The sequence below is a fragment of the Nerophis ophidion genome, linkage group LG25 (assembly GCF_033978795.1).
Source record: "Nerophis ophidion isolate RoL-2023_Sa linkage group LG25, RoL_Noph_v1.0, whole genome shotgun sequence".
NCBI lineage: Eukaryota > Metazoa > Chordata > Actinopteri > Syngnathiformes > Syngnathidae > Nerophis > Nerophis ophidion.
The window spans coordinates 2,019,894-2,046,556 of NC_084635.1; the positions used below are offsets into that span (position 1 = coordinate 2,019,894).

Genomic DNA, 26,663 nt, shown 5'->3' on the forward strand with positions numbered 1-26,663 from the left:
TGACTTCTGCATTTAATTCAAGGGTCAAGCTTTAAAAGCCATTTTTAAGTTGTTTTTAAGTAGGCAGACCACCAGGGCCCCAACTTTTCCACCACAGATGGGCCTTGGGCCCACTTAAATAATAACACTGGATTAGTAATCATGCTCTTGATTTTAATCCTATTATATAATAACATCGCACAAATGATATGAAAGCATGTGTTAATCACACAAATTATAATGTGTTTATAAACCTTAAGCTTAGGTCAGGCTGATTAGAAAAATAAGTATTGAGCAAATATACTGCATAAGAAGGGACGAAAAATAAATGTGAGTACAATTATGTTGTGCTAAAATGAATAATGAATATGTGCAAAGACACAGAATTATTCGTTTTGAGATAAATAAATAAAAATTGGAAATTTTATTTTTCAGCAATGTCATTTATCCATCCATCCATCCATTTTCTACCGCTTATTCCCTTTTTGGGGTCGCGGGGGGCGCTGGTGCCTATCTCAGCTACAATCGGGCGGAAGGCGGGGTACACCCTGGACAAGTCGCCACCTCATCACAGGGCCAACACAGATAGACAGACAACATTCACACTCACATTCACACACTAGGGACCATTTAGTGTTGCCAATCAACCTATCCCCAGGTGCATGTCTTTGGAGGTGGGAGGAAGCCGGAGTACCCGGAGGGAACCCACACAGTCACGGGGAGAACATGCAAACTCCACACAGAAAGATCCCGAGCCTGGATTTGAACCCAGGACTGCAGGACCTTCGTATTGTGAGGCAGACGCACTAACCCCTCTGCCACCGTGAAGCCCGCAATGTCATTTATAATTTCATTAATTTTAAATTGCGTACCCTTTTTCATTCAGCAAGCATCATTATATAATTCATCTCCTATTTGAAAAAAACATCTCGCAAAATGCATTTTCTTTTGTTCGGATCATTCCAGATGCATCAGTGCGCAGCAGGGTTGTAGGTCAACGTGCTAAAAATGGTTTCTAGTGTATTGCGGAAAAGGTGGGGAAGAATAATAAAAATGTGGAGGGAAATGAGTGTTTCCATGGACAAGCAAAGTCCTTGTTTAAACAGGGCGGTATGCACCACTTTAGCACCTGAAGTCAATATTACACTCAGTCTTAGTAGATCACATGCAATTGATAGTCATACAATTTTATAGTTAGCGCACGCTGTTCAGACACTTATTGCGGTTGTTCCGGACCACAACCACTAGGGTTTGTGTACAGAAAAATGATTGTTGTTGTCAAAGTTCAATAAAAACATAGTTTAAGTCAAATTAGGAATATGTAACATTACCTACGCCCGCTACCAGAAAACACAAAATGGTTCATTCTGCTTGATAGCATCACATTCAGCATGGAACACATAGCTGTTCACTCAACACAGACCTCAATAATGTCATCAAAGCTCACATTCATGCATTCACACACAGCATCGACATTTTGGAACTACGATGAGGCGATAGAAGAAAGGTTAAAATATAATCTAGCGTATTTCCTTTAATTGCCACCGGGGTGCTAATTAATTTAAAGCCTCTTCTCACTCCGGCGCTTACCAAAGGCATGTGGTAAATTTAGGCCTGCGCTTAAAAATTTGAGTGTGATGTAAGGATACCATCATGAAAAGCAAATTTAATAAAAAAAAACGTTATTATGGTCTTACCTTTACTTATAAATGAAGTCCATGTGCAGCTCCTTCTGATCAAAAGCATCGATAACTTGTTTATAGAAGTCTTCCTTATCTTTCTTCAGTTTTAAAAGTCTCTCTGTCTCAATGGAGATCTTCCTTTATTACCTCCTGCTTCCATTAAAAGTCCAGTTTAGAAAACTGTTTTATTTTAGATATGTATTCCTCCATGTTAAAAGTGCAAGCGAGAGGAAAAAATAAAGGATGGCTGCTCACTCTTGCTGCTTGTTGTCACTTCTTCTGCAGCCGAGTAGTCGCAAGAAGGATCACTAGCGCCCTCTACCACCAGGAGGTGGGAGTCATTTAATGACTCATATTTGACACACGCAGCTACGGTATATTGATAAAACACAGCTGATTATTGTTCTTTTTAGCATATTCAATAGCTTGGACCTTAAATCCTACCGAATAGCTCTTAACCTTCTTCCCTTTATGCAATTTCAAATGATGGTAGAAAATGGATGGATGGATAGATGAAATCATCCTCCTCCATTTTGAAAATGATGACAGGTGAAGTGTCAATCATGACGAGTTTGACCCGGCGGAAATTCTAGGCATATGCTAATTATTTTGCGAAACGAGTTTTGACCCGGCGGAAATTATAGACATCCATCCATCCATCCATTTTCTACCGCTTATTCCCTTTCGGGGTCGCGGGGGGCGCTGGTGCCTATCTCAGCTACAATCGGGCGGAAGGCAGGGTACACCCTGGACAAGTCGCCACCTCATCACAGGGCCAACACAGATAGACAGACAACATTCACACTCACATTCACACACTAGGGCCAATTTAGTGTTGCCAATCAACCTATCCCCAGGTGCATGTCTTTGGAGGTGGGAGGAAGCCGGAGTACCCGGAGGGAACCCACGCAGTCACGGGGAGAACATGCAAACTCCACACAGAAAGATCCCGAGCCTGGATTTGAACCCAGGACTGCAGGAACTTCGTATTGTGAGGCAGACGCACTAACCCCTCTGCCACCGTGAAGCCCATATATATTATTATACATTATAGACATGCGGCAATAAAAATAATATTTTGCGAAACGAGTTTGGCCCGGCGTTAATCCTGAGCATGCGCTCATTATTTTGCGAAACGAGTTTGACCCGGCAGTAATTCTAGGCAGGTGCATACTATATACCCGGCGGAAATTCAAGGAAATACGGTAATTGTTGATTATTTGCGACTTGATCAGCGGAGGAAGATGGATGGATATTTGTTTCGAAATCGGACAAAATTATGTTTAAGTTTCACTTTTGCATCTCATAGCACATAACCGTGATACATTCAAGGACCTTTGATTACATTTCGAAACAAAGGCGTTACTCGTTTTTAAAGACAGAACCCCACGAGATGCAATAGTAATAACATTATAGTGATATATTATTATTTACTGATGAATCTGCTATTCTTTACCTTACACTAACAAACTTGAGAGATTTATAATCATATTTAAAGGAATAATAATAGGTTGCATGATTATTTAAAATGAACGGTATTATATTTTTCAGCAAAAATAACCACCCAAAAAGTAACTTTAAAAAAATAAAACACTAAATAATTTAATTAACATACATTGTTGTTGAAACAAAGACCTAAACATTTAAATATTGTGGCGTGACTTGTGTACAATCACACAATCTAGTCTAGACATGTCAATTCCATTTTTAAAAAGTCCCAAACCGGAATAAGGTTTTCCACATGTGTTTTCAAATGCTAGTTTCAACCACATTAAAAGGGGAACTGCACTTTTTGGGGATTTTTTTTATCTGTCACAGTCATTATGAGAGATCATAAGACAAAAGGTTTTTGTTGTTTTTGCATTCTAACATGTACAATTAGGCTCTTTCTAGGTGGCTAGAAATGCAGCTAATAGGACCAATCAAATCTACCTCTAAATAACTTTAGAAAATCATTCAAAAACTATCAACAATACTTAATTTACGTTCCGTAGCCTGTGTAATAACCAAACTGTTGCGACATTGTTATTGTGAGAGCGAACACTGAGGAACTCTTTTCTAACGTAGTAAGAGAAAAGCGAGTAACTACGTCAACACAAGTTGTGTTTCAAGTTTTTAATGCACAACACAATCATATTAAAGTATCTATTTAGTATTAGTCGATATTTCATGTTTTGTTTGTACACAGCTCGCTAAACAGCGATTATGATATGTTATGATACACGTATGACGTGCTGCGTGTATCTTGATCAATATGAACTATGACTCACTCGATAGACAGTTGTGCGTTTGGTCCAGCTGGTCGGGGACACTTTTTTCCAGTTTATTCGGGTAAGCACTCCATTTATGTCGAAATAGCTTGGCTTCAAATTCCACATTTTGCAACTTCGAGTCGATTTTCACTAACTCTCTCGGCTTCCGTCCGCTTCAATGTCTCACTCCTTATTCGTGCTCGCTTCTAGAAAGCAGTAGTTCATCGTCCGTATATTCAAATTCAACAATGTAAGGTTGTGAGTACTCATTTGTCCAAAAATAGTCGTCTTTGTTGTTTGTTACCTAGTGTGCCATGATTAGAAGACACACACATTTGTTGCCAGAAGTTGGACGTGCGCTGGTATGGAAACAGAAATCAGTCCTGGCAATGATTAAAATGATCAAAATACGGTAAATATTTACATATTGTTATGAACGTGTCTGTTACTACCTTATATATAGACTTGCAGTGTGTATACAAAACGTTGCAGTCTTTTGAGAGGCTTTGAAGGCTACAGTGATTTTTCAAGCGTTTATCATCTTTAATATCCCTCCTCCCCAAAAAATTAAAATAAATGTGTGTTCTTGTCTTTCATTAAGATTGTGAATCATTGGCAAAATTCCCCCCAAAATTAAGTTCACCTCAAAGTAAAAAAATATTTTTGTAGAGCATGTAAACATAGTGAGTGTGACTGTAGCGCGGTGATGTTAACTTTAGAGTGGGGGCCCTTACGGAGTTTAATAACTACAATAAGTAAGAAATATTGAAGACCAACATTTTGCAACTATGCTTGCCACAAATATGCAAGATGGCCGTCACCTCGCCACATGTTTTACGACATTTATTATGACCATAATATAAAATTACAGCTTCCTCCACTTGGAGTCACTGCTGTTACATAACAATGATCCGATGTTTTAGCACCGCACTCAAGTTCAAGTTCGAGATTCTGAAAGCATATTTGTTATCAGCACTCACCTGTTCGGCTTGTCTGAGGACTCGCAGCAAGTTGTTTCCCAGAGCAGCTTTGACGTCGTCATCAGACCATCCTCTTCTCAGCAGCTCCGCTACCAGACTGGGTACCTTGGACACGTCCTCAAGACCCTCTGGAAGTCTGACAACATGGGTTGTGACACGTGAATAACAAATACTATCATATTTTCTTTTGTGCTCTAACACCTGTATCAAACCCAAACTCAAAAAGGCTGTTTAGAATCTCAAGGTTACATTTTTAAACCAATTAATATACGGAAAACACCACCTTATGTTCTAACTAGACCAGAGGTGTCAAACATACGACCAGCGAACAGGTTTTATCCGGCCCGCGAGATGAGTTTGCTAAGTATAAAAATTTGCCAACATTTTTGAATTGAATAAATTGCTGTTCTAAATATGTCCACAAGATGTCACAATAGCAGTTCTTTGTATCTTTGTAGAATATGCTACATATGTAAAAAACGAAACCACATGATGTTAGTGCACCAGTCGAGGAAAATTAACAAACTACATAAATAACACTGTGATTTCCTTCCATCCATTTTCTACCGCTTGTCCCTTTTGAGGTTGCGGGGGGCGCTGGAGCCTATCTCAGCTGCATTTGGGCGTAAGGCGGGGTACACCCTGGACAAGTCGCCGGTTTTGATATAATTTTTTGATCTAGATAGCTTGAAAATTAACACCAATGAGTTGACTGATCAACATTACCACATCATTTATTCAGAAAGTATAAATAACGACAAAGATAGAATACTATTATCCACAACAAGTAAGTGTGAAAAAAAACCCAACAACATTGTCATTTGTACATTTTCAGAATGTCCCTGAAAAAAATCTGAAGTTGTCTATATTTTTAAGTTATCGTGCTGTGATTTTACCCACTTGGGAGTAGATTTTTCTCCATGTGGCCCCCGATCTAAAACGAGTTTGACACCCCTGAACTAGACCAACCTAACTCACGCTGCATTTAATATCATCAAACACCAGAGGTTAATGCTGTAAAAATAAAAACAAAAGACGAAATTTACTTATTTAGGGACAAGCTGTAGAAAATGGATGGATGAAAAATTTAAGAAAAAAACTGCTCTCGACTGCAACTTGTTTTTTTCTTCCATTGTTCACGTCAGCTAATGCAGTTTGTTCGTAAAAGTCACAACCCTCTAGTCTTTGACTGAGATTGATTCTTTTTCAGAAAACTGAATGATGCAAACAGGCACTTTGAGGCATTTTATATATTAAAGATGCTAAAAAAAAAAAACAGTGTACTCCAATATATGCAAAGCTAGCAGAACAAAACATTTTTAGCTTTGTGTTAGAACAGGCCTTGGCAATTATTTTGCCACTGGGGGGGCCAAATTTAGAGACAAAAATGTGTCTGTGGGCCGGTACATCTATTTTTAGGAACACTAATACAAAACCTCACAATAATGTCTGATTAAATGCTAAAAAACGGAATTACATTTTTATTTTATTTTTTACTGAATGAAACATCCAGAATGTAGATAAAAATAAAGAATGTGGGATTTACAATATTAACTATGAAGGATAAAACACTGAATATAACAACATATGACGCGACCCCAAAGGGAATAAGCGGTAGGAAATGGATGGATGAATATGAAGATTACACCTCCTCTCCATCGACATATTTTGCAATCAAGTGAAACGTAAAAAAAATGCAACAAACACAGCGAAATATCAACACGAAGGGTAAAAAAAAAAACCTACATTCCAATAAATCACTTAGCTTTAGAACATTGTTGTAGAAATATCATCCATCCATTTTCTACAGCTTGTCCCTGTCACCCGCATTTTCAGGTTCGCTGTGGAAACGCTCTGTGGAAACACTCCCCACCCACACTGCTTGGTGCCTCCTCTGAGCTGCTGTGACTTAGAATACCACAGTAACTAATTAGATTACCACAGTAACTAGTATATCATGCAAAACCGAAGATTCCAATCAATTAAATACTTTGTTTAGTTCAAGACTTTCGGTCATTAGGAAAGATCACTGCACATCATAATAATGGCAGCTACAGTTTCCATCTTAAAGATCTACAAAAGATATTTGGGAATGTCCGGCGGGCCAGATTGAAAAGCTTAATTTGCCCGGGTCTGGGTTGGACAAAGGCAATGAGTGTAATACAGTATCTAATAACCAGGGCTGTCAAAAATAATGAGTTGACTAATGTGATTAATCACCCCAAAACATTCCATTAATAACGTATTCATACAGATTACTCACAATATTTACAATAGTTTGTTCGTTTACTTTCTCATTTATTCTAACAATAAAATTGCAAGTGTCCAAATACTAAGGTCTTTCTTTAATTACTTAAATTACTGCAAGCAAGTAAAACTACAAGCAATACTTGTGTTTCATTCAAATTTCAAAAAGTGTGATTAATCTTGTTTAGTAAAAAATATGTATTGTTTGACAGCACTACTAAGAACATATCCTAATACCGTATTTCCTTGAATTGCCGCCGGGGCGCTGATTAATTTAAAACCTCTTCTTACTCTGGCGCTTACCAAAGGCATGTGGTAAATTTAGGCCTGCGCTTATACATTTGAGTGTGATGTAAGGATACCATCATGAAAAGCACATTTAATAAAAAAAACGTTATTATGGTCTTACCTTTACTTAGAAATGAAGTCCATGCGCAGCTCCTTCTGATCAAAAGCATCGATAACTCGTTTATAGAAGTCTTCCTTATCTGTCTTCAGTTTTAAAAGTCTCTCTGTCTCGATGGAGATCTTCCTTTATTACCTCCTGCTTCCATTGAAAGTCCAGTTTAGAAAACTGTTTTATCTTAGATATGTAATCCTCCATGTTAAAAGTGCAAGCGAGAGGAAAAAATAAAGGATCGCTGCTCACTCTTGCTGCTTGTTGTCACTTCTTCTGCAGCCGAGTAGTCGCAAGAAGGATCACTAGCGCCCTCTACCACCAGGAGGCGGGAGTCATTTAATGACTCATATTTGACACACGTAGCTACGGTATATTAATAAAACATAGCTGCTTACTGTTCTTTTTAGTATATTCAATAGCTTGGACCTTAAATCCTACTGAATAGCTCTTAATCTTCTTCCCTTTATGCGATTTCAAATGATTGAAATCAGCCTCCTCCATTTTGAAAATGATGACAGGTGAAGTGTCACTCGTGACGTGACGAGTTTGACCTGGCAGAAATTCTAGGCATATGCGAATTATTTGGCAAAACGAGTTTGACCCGGCAGAAATTGTAGACATGCGCTAATAAAAATAATATTTTGCGAAACGAGTTTGACCCGGCGTTAATCCTGAGCCGGCGGTAATGCTAAGCATGCGCTAATTATTTTGCGAAACGAGTTTGACCCGGCAGTAATTCTAGGCAGGTGCATACTATATACCTGGCGGCAATTCAAGGAAATACGGTAAGTTAAAAGTTAAACTACCAATGATTGTCACACAAACGAGGTGTGGCGAAATTATTCTTTGCATTTGACCCATCACCCTTGATCACCCCCTGGGAGATGAGGAGAGCAGTGAGCAGCAGCGGTGGCCGCGCCCGCGAATGATTTTTGGTTATTCAAACCCCAATTACAACCCTTGATGCTGAGTGCCAAGCAGTGAGGTAACGGCTCCCATTTTTATAGACTTTGGTATGACTCGGCCGGGGTTTGAACTCACAACCTACTGATCTCAGGGCGGACACCCTAATGATAATGAATTAATTTAATTTTTACAATATGTCAAGAGCTAATAGAAAAACGAGCTGCAGGGCAAAATTAGTCCCTGGGCTGATCAAAACAAATTTTTAAAAACTATAAAAAAAAGCGTATTCGCAGTTTTTAACCATAATTAAAATTTTCGTGAATTCGCATTTTTATCTCTTCCCCTAATGTTTATCCTGTCTCGTAGAATTGCAATCAATCATGCACATGAGGTTTTGAGACTGTGTTAGCTGGCCAAAAAAAAGCGGACAAACTAAAAGTTAAAAGTTACATCGCTACATACTAAAAGCCGTACGAGGGCGAGATATATTGCTTAAAACAAATTTGTGCTGAAAACAAAATGTTGTTGTACTTGTGCAATGACAAAGATCCAAAATATTCATTTTGGTGTGAAATCAACTCAAATAATGACCTTGTAACGCCATCATAGTCGCCACCGAAGCCGATGATTCCAGCTCCCGCCACTTTCCTTATATGGTCAAAGTGATCTAGATGTAAATAACATTTTCAGTAGAATAATAAACAGTCATAAAGTTGCAAGGTTGTACTTTACCTGCAACATCAGAGAGTGTAGCGGTCTGGCTACAAGTCACATAGTCGTTGTAAAAGTTAACCATTACAATTCCTCCTGTTTCGTTCTGGACGGACATAGGACGTCACATGACATGAGCCTCCATCTTGCCAAGTCTACATACGTTTCCACTCACCACTCTTCTGAGAACATCATCCGGAACGTTCCTCTTGTGTGGGCAGACGGCGAAGGCGGAGGAGTGGCTGAAGATGACGGGTGCCTCGGACATGTCCAACACCTGCTTCATCACTCTCACGCTCACGTGGGACAAATCTATCAGCATTCCCACACGGTTCATTTCTGCGATCACTTGCTGTGGAACATACAATAGAAGTTGATTCAATTCATTTTCTACCAATAATCACATGACTTCTACATCCAGCAAACATTCATTCACACCTTTGGACATTTTATAGTCTTCAATTAACAATAGTGCTTCTCAATTACTTTCTGTTATGCGGATTTGTTTTTCTGGTGTGTTCGAGGACCGCTGAACAGAGCAGGACAACAAAACGCCTGCCAGAAATAATAAATAATAATTAGAGATGTCCGACAATATCGGGCTGACGATATCATCGGCCGATAAATGCTTTAAAATGGAATATTAGAAATTATCGGTATCAGTTTCAAAAAGTAAAATTCATGACTTTTTAAAAAGCAGCTGTACGGAGTGGTACACGAACGTAGGGAGAAGTACAGAGCGCCAATAAACCTTAAAAGGCACTGCCTTTGCGTGCCGGCCCAATCACATAATATCTACGGCTTTTCACACACACACAAGTGAATGCCACGCATACTTGGTCAACAGCCATACAGGTCACACTGAGGGTGGCCGTATAAACAACTTTAACTGATCTCACTCATGGATGGTCGATAGCACAAAACCCTGATAGGAACATGCCTAAAATAATAGTGGACTGACCTTGCCAAATGGAGATAATCCATCGTGTTGAGAGGCTTCTGCTCCAGTGTCCACAAGCCAGTTATCTGCCCTGATAATACAAACATTTCACATGTTCGATCAAACTAGCCAATCAATGCAGACCAGATGATGTTCCTAAAAAATACCGGTGCCAAAACATTGGTACTGGTAGGAGTATGAGGTCACTGTGCTATGTAGGACCTCACTGTAGGCTTTGTAAGGTCATGTTACCTCTAAACTAAACTCAAATGATGCCAATTCACCTTTTTTCTCTCTTTTGTTTCCCAAATAATTATCGATAAGTGAACCGAATCGTTAAGCAGAATCGAAAGTGGAGTCAGAACCGTAAAAATCCTATCAATTCCCATCCCTAACCAACAGGATCGTCTTGTAAATTTGATATCTCTGGGATCCCAGCAGGATTGTCCCTTAATCTCAACACAACATGCGCTACCAACACACACGTAGTCATGCATATTTGCAGTAACACACACACACACGCATCCTTGTGTTTTTTCCCTTCTTGACACTTCCGAAAAATGGCTACTTCTTTAGGACCACCCTTTCATGGTTGGGACAAGCGGTAGAAAATGGATGGACGGATGTATTTTTTTTTAAAATTCATTTTGGCCAAAGGGGGCGCATTTCAATTTCTTACACAAACTTGTTATTTCATATGATCGCCAGAGGGGGGGCGCTTCAAATTTTTTACACACACTTGTTATTTCATATGTTGACCAGAGGGGGAGCACTTTTAAAACAGTCAATTAGAAAATGTCCCTTTTTTTGGGACCACTCTGATTTTGATGGATTTCACCACCAGGGGTGCAAATAAGACATTCTCTATTTGATGCAATGTTTTTTCAATATTGGGACGATGATTTATGTCCTAACTTGTTCACCGGTCCTAATATGGAAGGTACTTTTCCTTCTTGATGTTTCAAGAAGGGTAGAAATACAACACACACACACACACACAACCTACCAGGGCGTGTTGCAGGAGTGTGTGAGGGTGAGGTAGCGCACCCCCAACTGGTAGAAGGTCCGCAGTGTGCTCAGACTGCTGTCAATGGAGTGACCTCCCTCCACCCCGATCAGACTGGCCGTCTTGTTGCGACCGAACGCCGCCATGATGTCTGCGAGTAACAATTAAGTACAACAGGTTGTCGCACCTGGATCGTCGTTAAGAGTGGAGTACGACGCCGCCCACCTTGGCTGCTGCTGGCGAACATGAAATAGTCGGGGTATTTGTGACACATCCTGTGGATCACGTCAATCTGCTCCAGGGTCTGTCTGACGGCATCTTTGTACTGAGTGGCACACGGCACATAGGCTGACCAGAACTGAAAGTGGCACAGATGTTCATGTTTACTTCATCTTAGTCTGAAGTGCACATTCGATAATAGAATAGAACAGAAAATAATAGAATAGAATAGAATGTACTTTATTGATCCCTGGGGGATTTCAGCACCACAGTTCGCTCACAATTAACAATGATAATAAGAAATAAGATATAAAATATAATATATATATAATATATGAATGTATAAATATATTCTACATTTAAGTGCAGTCAAGAAGGATAATATGCATTATAATAAGCCTTATTTAAATGAGGTTTTTGTGTGTCACCATTGAGACACTCATTTCCCTCCACGTTCACGCATCATACTCCAACCTACGGCGTTTTTACTATGTTTTTTGATTGATTGATTGATTGATACTTTTATTAGTAGATTGCACAGTTCAGTACATATTCCGTACAATTGACCACCAAATAGTAACACCCCAATAAGTTTTTCAACTTGTTTAAGTCGGGGTCCACGTTAATCAATTCATGGTACAAATATATACTATCAACATAATACAGTCATCACACAAGTTAATCATCATAGTATATACATTGAATTATTGACATTATTTACAAACCGGGGGGTGGGATGAGGAGCTTTGGTTGATATCAGTACTTCAGTCATCAACAATTGCATCAACAGAGAAATGTGGACATTGAAACAGTGTAGGTCTTATTTAGTAGGATATGTACAGCCAGCAGAGAACATAGTGAGTTCACATAGCATAAGAACAAGTATATACATTAGAAGTACATTTGAGTTGTTTATAATCCGGGGAGATGGGATGTGAATGGAGGAGGGTATTAGTAAAGTGTTGAAGTTGCCTGCAGGTGTTGTTTTAGAGCACTTTTGAAGGAATATAGAGATGCACTTACTTTTATACCTGTTGGGAGTGCATTCCACATTGATGTGGCATAGAAAGAGAATGAGTTAAGACCTTTGTTGGATCGGAATCTGGGTTTTACGTGGTTTCATGTCGTTATGCACCATCTTAGTCTGGAGTCTACATTCGATAAGCCTTATTTAATTGATTTTTTTTTGCGTGTCACCGTGAAGAAAATAATTTCCCTCCACGTTCATGCATCATAAAGTTAAGGTTCCAATGATTGTCACACACACACACTAGGTGGGGTGAAATCTGTCCTCTGCATTTGACCAATTGCCATGTTCATCCCCTGAGAGGTGAGGGGAGCAGTGAGCAGCAGCATTCGCCGTGCTTGGGAATCATTTGGTGATTTAACCCCCAATTCCAACCCTTGATGCTAAGTGCCAAGCAGGGAGGCAATGGGTGCCATTTTTTTTGCAGTCTTTGGTATGACTCGGCCAGGGTTTGAACTCACAACCTCCCAGTCTCAGGGCGGACACTCTAACCACAAGGCCACTGAGCTCCAACCTATGGTGTTTTTACTACGTCCTGGTTATGTCGTCAGGCTCCATCTTAGTCTGGAGTGCACATTCGATAAGCCTCATTTAAATTAGGTTTTTGCGTGTCACCATGGAGACACTCATTTCCCTCCACATTCATGCATCATACTCCAACCAACGGTGTTTTACTATGTCGTAGAACATGCAGCACACTATTAAAATAAAAAATCCTATTTTTTAGATTTTTTTTTCAAATGGAGACTTATGAATAATACATAAAGTAATGAAAAAACAGACAACAAAGCAAATACATTTCATTTGTTTTGCTGTCCACTGGCTCCAAACAGCACCTTAAGTCATCAAGTAGCAGTATGAGATTATAAAAATTCATTTCATGTTCATGTCGTTATGCTCCACCTTAGTCTGCCATGGGATTGTTAACTTCTCTTCTTTATCCAGGGTTATGGTACCAATTTACTGCACAGTCACAACCACAACAGCACCGGGACAATAAAATAAATCATGAGACTTAGGGCGGGATGTACTAAAGGTCTCTTGCATGAGCGCAATCTCGGTTTTTATGAACATGCCGACACGGCTGGTTACACCACCTTTATGTTGCAGTTTGTTAGTGTTCTTCGGTGTTTCGTATGAGTTCCTGTCCCGTGCTTTTATTTTGGCGGCCTTTCCGGTTTCATTGTTGTTTTCCATTGGCTGCTTCACTTCTGTCCCAGAGCTTTCCCCCTCAGCTGTTTCCTGTTTGCAATCAGGACTATTTAAATTGATCCTTTCCTCTACCTTGGTTGTCGGGACATTGTTATCAATTCTCTGTTGTACTTTGATGCCAAGCTCTTGTACGCTCAAACTTTGTGGATGACGCCTGCTCCAAAATTCCTGTGTTTCAGCAGTTTGTTTTGTTTTCTTTCATAGTCTGTCCAGGCAGAGCTCTTTTCCATCGCGCTCGCTTTTTGTTCGTTTATTAATTAATACGCCTTTTCATTCGTCTGCATCCTTAAAATCACAACAACCTCCCACGTCTTCCACGACGTACCGCCTGTCAGCGCCTGACACATGCAGAATACATGCTGATTATCGGGGCTGGGAACCTTCGGACAGCCAACGATTCAATCCGATTCTGTTTCTCGTGGTGACAATTTGATTCAGAATCGTTTCTCGATTTGACACGATTAATGCGTTACTTGGTATGATAATTAAATTGAAACTTTTTCAAAACAGGTTACAGGTTAGAAAAGTTCCTTTTGGTTGCATGGAGATGGTCTAAACCAGGGGTCGGGAACCTTTTTGGCCGAGAGAGCCATGAAAGCCAAATATTTTAAAATGTATTTCCGTGAGAGACATATAATATTTTTTAACACTGAATACAATTAAATGCGTGCATTTTTAAGTAAGACCAACATTTTTAGAGAATAATAAGTCTGTTATTCTTTTTAATAACGTTATTGGAGCAGTACATCTGGAACCCTTAAGTTGTGCCAGCAACTTAAGGGTTCCAGGTTCAACCCCCGCTTCCGCCATCCTAGTGACTGCCGTTGTGTCCTTGGGCAAGACACTTTACCCACCTGCTCCCAGTGCCACACACACTGCTTTAAATGTAACTTAGATATTGTGTTTCACAATGTAAAGCGCTTTGAGTCACTAGAGAAAAAGCGCTATATAAATATAATTAACTTCACAATATAATTCACTTATTCTAAAGCTAACCAATAATAAATATAATACTTCTTACCATTAATGCGACTTCTTGAACAGGTGCGATAGAAAATGGATGGTTGGATTAAAATGCATGAGAATGTTTGATAATTTGAATGTTATTCTTAACACTGTGATTACCAGCGGAATTATTAATTACTTATCATGTTAAGGAATGTCAGCTCACATTTATCTGAGAGCCAGATGCAGTCATCAAAAGAGCCACATCTGGCTCTAGAGCCATAGGTTCCCTACCCCTGGTCTAAACCAAGGGTGTCAAACAAATTTTAGCTCAGGGCCGCATGGAGGAAAATCTATGCACTGGACTATTAAAATCATGGCATTAAACTAAAAGATAAAGACAACTTCAGATTGCTTTTTTTGTCTTACTTCGGCCAAAAATAGAACACCTTTAAAAAATATTACAATAAAATATATATATTTTTTTTTAAATGGCAGCGGTTTAAGTTTAGATCCATGAAGGAAAGAAGAAAGTGAATGCATGTTTATAACTGAATACATTTATCAATGCATAAAAATGTTTTTTCTTTTGTATAATTTTTTTGAGTAACGTTTATGACAACCTTTTTCCAAAACACAATATAGAATGTGAGATATAACAGGATAATGCATTTACCAATTGTTTTCAAAAGGTTTACAAACAAGTGGGAAACCAAACATTTATTGTGGGACCTCATTTTTAGGACTTGATGGACTCCCTGGGACCCCATTTTGAAAATTCCTAGCGCCAACACTGATGGAGTATTGGTGCGTGTAAAACAGCAGCAGGCGGCTGTGGCCTGTGGGCCGGTTCTAATACTCATCAAATATCATCCCGGGGGCCATAGATAATTCATTCTGGCCCGCAGGCCTTGACTTTGATACCTAGGGTCTAAAAGCATATCTTTGAAAATGTTTTTGTTATACAATATACGTATATATGAATAGTTGTTTTTATATTTAAATATACATATCACATTTTTTTTCAAAATATATTTATATTTGTATTTTCAAAAAAAATCTAAATATAAATAACAAAACTCGATACACATATTACTAAATTGGCCCCAGTGTGTGAATGTGAGTGTGAATGTTGTCTGTCTATCTGTGTTGGCCCTGCGATGAGGTGGCGACTTGTCCAGGGTGTACTCCGCCTTCCGCCCGACTGTAGCTGAGATAGGCGCCAGCGCCCCCCGCCACCCCAAAAGGGAATAAGTGGTAGGAAATGGATGGATGGATGGATATTTTTTGTTTAAATTTATTTTTACAAAATTATTTATAATCGGGATGAATAAGAATTCTGATTCAGATGTGAATTGACTCTTTTGTGAACCCCTACTGATCATCAGAATGCCCGCAAAACATGCAAATGTCATCATTTAGCACTCGCAATGTGATTTATCAAGACTGCAACTGTTCTGCGGCCGCTGGTATGCGTCAATATTTAGCACCTTTAGAAGGTACGTGCAAACGGGCACAGTTACACACAAATAGTGTTTGGAGAAAGGAAAGACAGACGATGAAAAGAGAACACATCCGTGTGCGTGCTGACATATTTGGCCTGCCAGAAATAGAACCATCAGCAAATAATTTTGTGGCTGCTGGATGACTTAAGGGGCTGATTGGAGCCCACAGACATCATAAGGAATTTAATTGATTTGTTTGAGTTTTGTGATTCCTTTTGGCATTCCTTTAGTTCTTGGCCCAATATAATATATCCTATATCTAGCTACACGGAATCTTATAAATATATGAAAAAACACACAATGGCAGAAACACACCACAGCACGTAGGTTACGTGGTAGTAATGCACCTTACAAGGGCTTGTGGTGGCGGATCTACTACGCTCTCACTGGTGAAACAAATACTTTTTTGACTGATTGTATTTGATTACAAAATAAATGCATGACAAAACATACTTAATATTTATGCATGTACGAGCCAATCTGCCCCACAACAAGAGGATAGAGAAAAGGAAGAAACGTATTTACAAAAGCTTTAGACTACATTTGAATAAAAATGGCAGACTCGCACAAAGCTCTTTGGGTAAACCTCTACCATACAGTAGGGAAGGGATTAATATGGCCCCATTCCTGGGTGGAAGAGGGCGGGTTAATAATTTTTTTCAATGCGGTCTGCTGAAAATGTTGGAAAGCGCCCCCCGACATAGAAATCTGACGCTGTGGTCAACGTTGGAATTGCCATAAAACACTAACAGATATAGAGCACTCTACTGCCGTCTGGCGGCTAAAGTGGATAGTGAACGCCCCAAATTCGTCATGTTTCATGTGTCAGGTAAATCGTGACAAATGGGTCCTTATAAATCCCCTTCCTACTGAGGTGTCCAATAAGGCAAAAAAAGGTAAAATTCCATAACAGTTCAATTGGAGCAGATTTTGAAGAGGGCAAGATCGTTTTATACATGCCTTCATGATTTGAGTTCACATTTTAGTGACCTGGGCGGAACTCAAAATACACAAAAACCGGTAAGGAAAGCTGGTTTGTCATAAATAAACCTCTTTAAGTCAAGTTTTCAGGTGGGGGAAGGAGAAGCTCCTCCTCCTCATCTTCAAGCTATGAAGAAAAATATTATTTTCATCTAATCTTGGCACGACACTGACGTGGGACATGCACTGACAGAGAAATACTGCTAAAATCAGCAGTTTTTTAAACAGTGTAGGTGTACCCATTGTTGTGACCTAGTGAATTTAAATATTCAAGTTTATTTTCGACCGTGTCTGAAAACAAACTTCAAGATATACACTTAAACAGTGTACACTTGGAGACACTCCAAAAACGGGTTAAAAAGTGGGTTGGAGAAAAATGTACGCAAAATTTACATCAAAACATATTCAACACATGCTATCAGGACTAGTGTTTCTTTACCATAGGGCTGCGAGCGCCCACTAGAGAGCTGAAAAAAAAAAAAAAAAAAAAGATCTGTTTATGAGCTTTGGACGCAGAGGAACTCAGTTGTAATACACTTTTGCACCACTTGTGGCAGTAATGACAATCTCAAACAAACAGAAGAAGTCTGGAGCTAAAGTCATAGAGAAGTTACCTAAGCGCAAAAACTCGGACAAAAGTGGTTTAGCTGTATTTTCATTTGCACTTTAACTTTATTGAAAGTTTATTTATAATTAATTTAGTTTGAATGTAGTCATTTTAGCACTGCGTACTTGTATGCAAATGAGTTTTTCATCAGTTTTATGAGTATGTTTAATTAGTATTTATTTTTGTAATCAGCCTGACCTAAGCCTTGGTAATAATCTTTGTGATTAACGCATGCTTTCATATCATTTAACAAAGTCAATCCTGTTAAACTGTAAATAAGCTTGATGTAATTATTGAATACGATTAAAATCAAGAGTAAGATTATTCATTCTTTTATAATATTTAAACAGGTCCCGAGCCCCTCTGTAGTGGAAAAGTTGGGCCCCCAGGTCAAAAAATGTTAAGAACCCCTGATCAGGACCAAAAGGAAGTGTTTAAAATATAGATTTTACAATCTTTTAAAAGGTGTTGTACAGTAATCGGTACTGACGATACTGAAAAAAACAATTATCAATGTATTTTCTGCGTTTGGTTTCAATGTGGTATCAAAGTATCAATACTTTCGACAACCCTACAAATGCAAACCGCAATTGTTAAGCAGTAGTAGTTTGCAGCAGTGTAGAATGTGAAAACTGTTTGTAATATCCTAAATACATATCAGAAATAGATTTTATTTTCCTGTATTCAAAAACAGTGCTACTGTTCAAACTGTGTGTAACGTTACAGTGGCCCAAAATAGGAAATATACTTGTTAGCATAAGTAAAACAGCTGCCTTGTTTTTAATGAATACTTAGCCCTACTACGCTACTGTATTTAATGTTGGTTAAATATTTTTTCTAAAAAAAAAAACAGCGATTCTCAAACTGTTAGTATGTGTACTCTCCTCCTAGTGGTGCACCAAATAATCACTTGGTTAAAGTACAGTGTTTTATTTTTCTATATTCAAAAACAGTGTTACTGTTCAAACTGTGTTCAATGATAAAGTGGCGAAAAATATTAAATACACTTGTTAAATAAAACGGCTTCCCGGCTTTTGATAAATACTTGGGCCTACTACACCACTGTATTTTAATGTTGGTTAAACATTTTTTCAGCAAAAAAAAAAAAAACTGCGATTCTCAAACTGTTAGTATGTGTACTCTCCTCCTAGTGGTGCAACAAATAATCAGTTGGTTAAGGTACAGTGTTTTATTTTCCTATATTCAAACACAGTGTTACTGTTCAAACTGTATGTAATGTTAAAGTGGCCAAAAATATTAAATACACTTGTTGAATAAAACCACTGCCAAGCTTTTGATGAATACTTAGGCCTACTACGCTACTGTGTTTTAATGTTGGTTAAATATTCTTTCTAAAAAAAACAGCGATTCTCAAAGTGTTAGTATGTGTACTCTCCTCCTAGTGGTGCACCAAATAATCACTTGGTTAAGGTAAAGTGTTTTATTTTTCTATATTCAAACATAGTGTTACCGTTCAAACTGTGTTCAATGATAAAGTGGCCAAAAATATTAAATACACTTGTTAAATAAAACGGCTTCCCGGCTTTTGATAAATACTTGGGCCTACTACACCACTGTATTTTAATGTTGGTTAAATATTTTTTCTAAAAAAAAAAAACTGCGATTCTCAAACTGTTAGTATGTGTACTCTCCTCCTAGTGGTGCACCAAATAATCACTTGGTTAAAGTACAGTGTTTTATTTTTTCTATATTCAAACACAGTGTTACTGTTCAAGCTGTATGTAATGTTAAAGTGGCCAAAAATATGAAATACACTTGTTAAATAAAACGGCTGCCTTGCTTTTGATGAATATTTAGGCCTATTACACTACTGTATTATAATGCTGGTTAATTATTTTTTCTACAAAAAAAAAACAGTTTGAGAACCACTGTTTACATTATTATGCAGATGTAAGCAATGAGGTGACGATACAATGATTAAATATACAAACATACCTGCGCTCCCAGACGCCCCTTCTGAATCTTTGGGATGTTGGTGTGTGTTGTTCCCAGAGTGTTTAGGTCCACTTTGTTCAGCTGGTTGTCGAACTGCTGTCGAAGTTGCCAAGGCAGGTCGTTGTGGCTGCAGAATGAGAAATAAAATATTTAAAACAGCCTTTTTACTTAAAAGGTATGTTCTCACCCGTCGATGAGCGGCGTCTCAGACATCAACTGCAGCGCCCTGCTCATGTTCAGGTCCTGGGCCCAGGAGACCGCCCCACACACCAGACACAAAACCACTGACTCCGCTAACATTTTTTCACTCGTTCACAAACAATTATCGTGTCCCTGACTTCCTGCAGCATTTGCCTGTAATGAACTTTGTGGTTGTACTCTTCAAGTGTGACCTCAACGCAAAGCTCCTCCTCTGGTGTCTTGTCATCAACTGCACACGGTAGCTTCACCGTCTGACCACAGCGGTTAATCAATACTTGTCGGTTAATGGATAGTCAAGCTGCTGGCTGAGTGGCAGAATGGGAATTTAACCAGCTAACTTCCACCTGACTCGACCTTTGGTGCTGCGTTCAAGCTGCTCTTTTTGGAGGGAGGAGTTTGCCCATCATCCGCTATCCTTATGTGCGACATAAACACGTCTTTCACTTTTCTGGGCATTCTAAATAGTGAAAAACTGCTAGTAAGAGGCGGCTAACTATGATACGTGACCTATATTAAAGCTCCCTTAAATATCCACAAATCTTTTAACCGGCAAAATTGAGATTAATATTAGGATTAGTTTATTTCAAAGGGGACAATGCAATTCCATAAAACACATGACTACACATGGTTAAAAAAGCCAGAATTAGCCAGAAGGCTAGTTTTCATCTGTAGTCCCCTGGCCATGATGCAAAAAAGGCAGTAAAATTACAATTTAAAAGGAAAAGAAAAGAAAGAGAGAGAAAAAGAAAAAAAAGCGCACAATACATATACGATATGACAAAAAATAAAATACATCACAACAGGTTAATCTTTTACTGCTGGCAGCTGTGCTTTTGTCAAATTAATTGCATAACTATTTCATTATCAACAATCTATTAAGTGTGACAAGAACTCACATGTGTTTCCTCTGTTTTGTACGTTCTAAACAAAACAAAAACACGAACCAAAAAAAACTTCTAGCATTGATTGGAACACAACCATTGAACGAAATGTATGACAGATAAAACAACCTCAGCTGACACTCAAGTTTCATGAAATAACTAAATAAATCATTAAAAAATGAAATTACTATGAAATCATGAAATAATAAATTAAATCAAGAATTAAATAAATCAATAAATATTAAATATTGGAATAATTAATCAAAAGATAATGTTATATACATTTAATTCCCCTATAATCATGAAATGATCAATTAAATCATAAAATAATTTTGATTTATTATTAAAATACATTTGATCATTATTCACAATTTTTATGCGAGACAAGACTATTCTAAAGAGTAAAAAGCTACTAGCAAGTGGTGGTTTACAATGCAGGTAAATGGAATTGACCTATTTCACCTATATATCCTCTAAATCCCTCTAAAATAAACATTTTAAGACCTTTAAAGGAGAAAATAATTGTTTTCTTATTGATTAATTACATCAAGAAATAATGACATCAACAATAAATAATTAAATGTTTAAAGTATTTTGCTCATCATCCACGTAATTGAATAAATCGTTAAACCAGGAAACAATGATTTAAATTGTGAAATATTTAATAAAATCATGAAGTAAATAAATAGATAATTACAAAATGTTGAAATAATAAATTAAAATATTAAATCATTGAATATTACTTTTATTCCACTTAAATCATAAAATATTTTATGAAATCATGAAATCAAAATTGAAAAACGGTACCACTCTTTTTTATGAAAATGTTATGGCGACTGACCTGCCATTATTTCATTGTAATATCTACAGTTGTATTTCAAGTGTGTTACAGTCAATTAAATAAATGGTGCCAGTGTTTTTTTTTAATGTTAAGATTCTGACGACTGAGCTGACACTTCTTATTTTTTCAACGTAAAAAAATCTACAATTGTAGATTGTAATAAAACAGTACCACTGTTTTATTACAATAAAATTATGTCTACTGCGCTGCCAGTTTTTTAATTTTAAAATGTACATTTGTTGTTTTAACAGCATATTACTGTATTTTTTATATATATATTGCCATTCTTCCAGTGTTCAATTTAAAAAATAACTTGCTTTGAAATGCTAATTTGGGTATAATTAAAAATATATATTTTTATTTTGACAAAAAATAAAATTGGAATATAAAATGAGTGGTATTATTAGAAAATATTGAAACTGAAAAAAAGATTGTCAAACTTGCATTCATTGAGGGCCGCCGCTCACATCAGCAAAAAATATATATATTTTTACACACATATTTGTTAATTCTATATATTTCTAACGAACACTGAAAAAAAATTAAAAACTAATTTTTTTACATCATATAAATGAAAAATGGTACCAGTTTTCACTGTAAAATCTATGGTTGTGTATTACTATAAAGGGAAAAATGATACCACAGATTTGTTTTTTTACTGTAAAAATCATTTTAATGGATAACTTGCTTTGAAAATAGGAGTCAAGACAAGCCAATATAACGCTAGTAAACAACACCAAAACTTAAGATGTTCAATTGAAAATAAAAAAAACTACACACATAACTCAAAAATCTTTCAAAATGTTTTAGTATGACTTTGAAGCCGCACCACTTGATGAATTGTCGGCCCAATACGGCTACCGTAGTTAGAGATACAAGTATTACTATGGTGTGTGTTTAAGGACCGCAAAATGACACCCATTAGCAGACATATTATCTGGAGTTTTGTCTCGCATTATTATGCAAAAGCAAAAGTCCTGAAAAATTGCGCAGGTCCGCCACTGTAGTCCGTGTGGATTAGTTTCATCTTTTTCACTATTTTCTTGTTATGGGACATTCATCCTCTGCTGTTGCCATTTTTAATATGAAGTAGCGTACAGTTCTAAATTGTATCTCGCTATGGAAGCACTAAAACATACCGGTGTAGAGAGTTTAGATTATTCACCCAAGGAACTTTAGTTATGAGAGATTTTGGAGGGTTTTTCACGGGACACATTTCAGGCGTTGTTGCACTAGTGATGCTGCTCCGTTATTAATTCAAGTAAAGTCTGAATGTGATTAAAACAGTTACTTCCATCTTTTGACACTTCTTCCACTCCTGTCCTTGCACGCTACACCGCTAAAACAAAGATGACGGGGCGAAGACGCTGTAAAAGGTGAGCCACGTAAATAAGACCGCCCACAAAACGGAGCATCCGGAAGCGACTGTCAGAAAGTGACTTGAAGATGATCCGTAAAACATAATCTATGCAACATTTTGACCAAATAACCACCATTACATGTTATGTAGACCACAAGGAAGTGTTTTAAATGTAGAAAAAAATCATATCACCCCTTTAATGCGCCATTTAATCCGGTGCGCCCTATGGTCCAGAAAATGCGATAATTCCAGGCTTTCGCTGGCCACATAAAATGATGTGGTGGCCCAGATCTGGCCCTCAGGCCTTGAGTTTGAAAGACATGCAGTACATGTATTTGTTTCTGCCAAAATGGAAATAAAATGAAGTACTTTATTGATACATATTATTTCCTAAAGTTTTGACTGTTTTTTTTTTATTTTTATTATTATTATTTGCTTGTTGCAAGGGCTTCATGGTGGCAGAGGGGTTAGTGCGTCTGCCTCACAATACGAAGGTCCTGCAGTCCTGCGTTCAATGCAGTCCTGCGTTCAATTCCAGGCTCGGGATCTTTCTATGTGGAGTTTGCATGTTCTCCCCGTGAATGCGTGGGTTCCCTCCGGGTACTCCGGCTTCCTCCCACTTCCAAAGACATGCACCTGGGGATAGGTTGATTGGCAACACTAAATGGTCCCTAGTGTGTGAATGTGAGTGTGAATGTTGTCTGTGTTGGCCCTGCGATGAGGTAGCGACTTGTCCAGGGTGTACCCCGCCTTCCGCCCAATTGTAGCTGAGATAGGCGCCAGCGCCCCACGCGATCCCAAAAGGGAATAAGCGGTAGAAAATGGATGGATGGGATGCTTGTTGCAAAGTTACCGTGACTCTGATGTCAGTCTGCATTCTTACCCAGTTTTAACATTAGGAACTGCCTCTTTAAAGTTCACTCCCACTTCCCCCTTTTGTGTGTGTGTTGCTTTGTCAGTCTCTCTCCACTAGAGCAGCAGACAGGTAGTCCCAGTAAGACCAGGTACGCTAAAAAATCTCCTTTTATCGAGCTCAGACATGTCCAGGCTGGAAGTCACCGAGATGTTTCAAGGAATCAAATATCCTGGACACCTGCACACCCAGGAATCTTTGCAGTGTGCTCTAACTTTTCCTTTTCAAGACACCGACATCCTCATCGTCTCTTACCCAAAGTCAGGTAAAGACACGCAAAAATTGCACTTTTATGAATCCATGTTGTGTTAATTTTATTACACACAGTATTGTTATTTTTTTTATGTACACTGGAAATAAAATCTGGAGATTTTGTGGTTAAAGACTGGAAGCTGCTTCAAATTCACAATGGATTTTACAGCATAGTACCCTAAAGGGAAAGACCATACCACTGTTTTTTGTTTTTTTACGAATAAGATGACAGTTTTTACCAAAGATTTTACAGTCTTCCCTCGTTTATAGAATAGGGAAATGGGGAAATTATGTTATTCAAGCGGCGCAGATACACAAAGTCCACAAAAATAAGATTAAAGAAAAAAAAACACGTAAAAACAAACAGAAACATCAAAAATCATGAAATACATGAAAAGAGCACAGAGCTTATGCAACCGGCTGCCACTTCAGCGGCACCATTTTTACATACAACTAGGATAGGATGAACTTTATTCATCCCACAATAGGGAAATTATGTTGTTACAAAGTTCACAAAAATAAGTTTGAAAAACGTGTTAAAACTAAGATAAACATCAAAAAAACATGAAAGACACAAAAAAGAGCTGATGCAACCAGCTGCCACTGCAGCAGCATTCTTTCTACATACAGCTACAAATGTAAAACACAACGAAAAAAACAAAAAATAGCAATAAATAAAACATATTGTGCCCACAAGATTGCAACAAAAAAAGCAACCCACAAAAACAACACTTCAACACGCACATACCTTACATTGCAGCGCTCTACAAGTCCACACCATTGTCTGCTGGGGTGGGAGCAACATGGCCAGCAAGAGAGCTGACACCGTCCTAGGCTACCCACTAGCTCTGAATTAGTTCCGGACAAGACCGCAATGAATGAATTCCTGCGAATGAAGAAGTATTCATTATACATCAAACATTTTCACCGGGCATAAAAAAAACTGTTTACGTTTTAGTCAACTTTGCACTCTTTTAATCCAATGTTGTAATAGGAAGCTGAGCCAATCAGTGACCACAATACTGAATAGCACACTGTGATTGTTTGGCTCTCCTCTCGTGGCCAATCCCATTATTGTATTGATATTTTTAATCTATATACTTATTTTGATGCTTGAAAATGCTTACTTTATGAACAAAATACATACAAGACATGACTATTATATTTGTGCACGAAAACCTTAATATTTTTGAGGATTTCCATCTTCCTTGCTTATTTTAGGAACAAAATATAGTAGAATATGCTTTTATTAAAAGTCCAATCCTCCCCAAAATATGGGATGTGATATTTAAAGGTCTAATTTGACCAAACATTCGTTGTTTACAGTGTACAATCTCCTCGCTATGAGTACTTGTTTACCCGCCAAGTGTTTGAGCAGGTGTTTAGCTATGAGGTCACGTGCAACAAAGGTGTCAAAAAATACCTACCTTTAATTTTACGTGACTGACGTTATTGATTTTACCCACGGAATTCGGTCAGTACTGAATTCGGTAGCCATTCCTTGCTACAAGACAGACCGGCAGAGCAAGACTATTTTATTTGTGCAGGAAAAATTCTAAATTTTGGGGGATTTCCATCTTCCACGCTTACATTAGGAACAAAATAGTGTATAATATGCTTTAAAACATGTAAAATCGCTCCCCAAAATATGGGATATAATATTTGAAGGTCCAATTTGACCAAACGTTTTTTTTTTTTTTTTTTACATTGATGTATAATTTATTTTGGAACCATAAATCAAACAGAAATTCAAGTATTTATATTTATTTGACAACAAAAATGTTTTAAATATATGTATGCTGATATAATATGTGTTGTATTATTGAATAACGTTTAAAATATATAAAATTGCAGTACATGCATATTTTGATCCATCAAAATGAAAAGAACAAATAAATGTAGTGAGAAAAGTACTTTGTTGATGCATATTATTTACAGGTTTTGGCGGGCCATCTAAAATAATGTAATAGGCCAGATCTGATCCCGGGACTTTGAGTTTGACACTTTTTCACTTGGGTCCGTTCATCATCATGTGTTTTGGTTCCAGGCACCACGTGGATGCAGCAAATCGTAACGCTGATCTCCAACAAAGGAGAGCCACGCGTGTCCCAAACGGTCCCGAACTGGGCTCTGGCTCCCTGGCTGGAGCATCATTACACTGCCCAGCTTCTCCAGACCTTAAAACCACCTCGAGTTCTCACCACACACCTGCCTCATCCCATGCTAGGCCACGCCCTCCGCACTTCGAAAGCCAAGGTGAGTTTAGCGTTGTATACACAGAATAAATCACACAATAGGATCTGTTGTTTGATCGTAACGAGGAGTTGACATCACCATGAAAAGTGGCTAACCGTAGCATGTCAATGGCATATTCAATGTAAATTAGAATTGAGCTAGCGCATTTTGAAAAGTGGAGCCTTATGTTGTTTTCTATCAAGAGTAGATTGTCGATATGGAAAAGTGCAACACTACCTCGCTATGAGTGTTTGTTTCCCCGCCAAGTGTTTGAGCAGGTGTTTAGATGTGAGGTCACGTGCAACAAAGGTATCGAAATATTTAACCCTTTAATTTTACGTGACTGATGTTACTGGTTTTACCCATGGAATTAGGTCTGTACTGAAATCGGTCGCCATTCCTTGCTACAAGACAGACCGGCGGAG

General features: G+C 38.0%; 2 protein-coding genes across 4 annotated transcripts in view; one reads left to right on the top strand and one right to left on the bottom strand.

Moving 5' to 3' along the window:
• Window positions 1–26,663, bottom strand: part of dpep1 (dipeptidase 1) — a 56,163-nt gene that overhangs the window by 2,358 nt on the left and 27,142 nt on the right. For 2 of the 3 annotated variants that reach the window (XM_061887086.1, XM_061887087.1), the window contains 9 exons: window positions 24,752–24,889; window positions 19,556–19,682; window positions 11,329–11,461; window positions 11,104–11,254; window positions 10,119–10,188; window positions 9,333–9,509; window positions 9,179–9,263; window positions 9,038–9,113; window positions 4,894–5,029 (listed from right to left, as the gene is read on the bottom strand). In XM_061887086.1, coding sequence (XP_061743070.1) covers window positions 4,894–5,029; window positions 9,038–9,113; window positions 9,179–9,263; window positions 9,333–9,509; window positions 10,119–10,188; window positions 11,104–11,254; window positions 11,329–11,461; window positions 19,556–19,682; window positions 24,752–24,889 — 1,093 coding nt within the window. Of the gene's footprint in view, window positions 1–4,893; window positions 5,030–9,037; window positions 9,114–9,178; window positions 9,264–9,332; window positions 9,510–10,118; window positions 10,189–11,103; window positions 11,255–11,328; window positions 11,462–19,555; window positions 19,683–19,742; window positions 20,877–24,751; window positions 24,890–26,663 lie in introns of those variants that run through there. The other variant, XM_061887088.1, reaches the window with a different exon arrangement.
• The window catches only part of sult5a1 (sulfotransferase family 5A, member 1), a 9,214-nt gene continuing 6,330 nt past the window's right edge, over window positions 23,780–26,663 (top strand). The window contains exons 1-2 of the mRNA XM_061887089.1: window positions 23,780–24,016; window positions 26,051–26,259. Of these exons, the coding sequence (XP_061743073.1) occupies window positions 23,878–24,016; window positions 26,051–26,259 (348 nt within the window). The 5' untranslated portion in view covers window positions 23,780–23,877. The remainder of the gene's footprint in view (window positions 24,017–26,050; window positions 26,260–26,663) is intronic.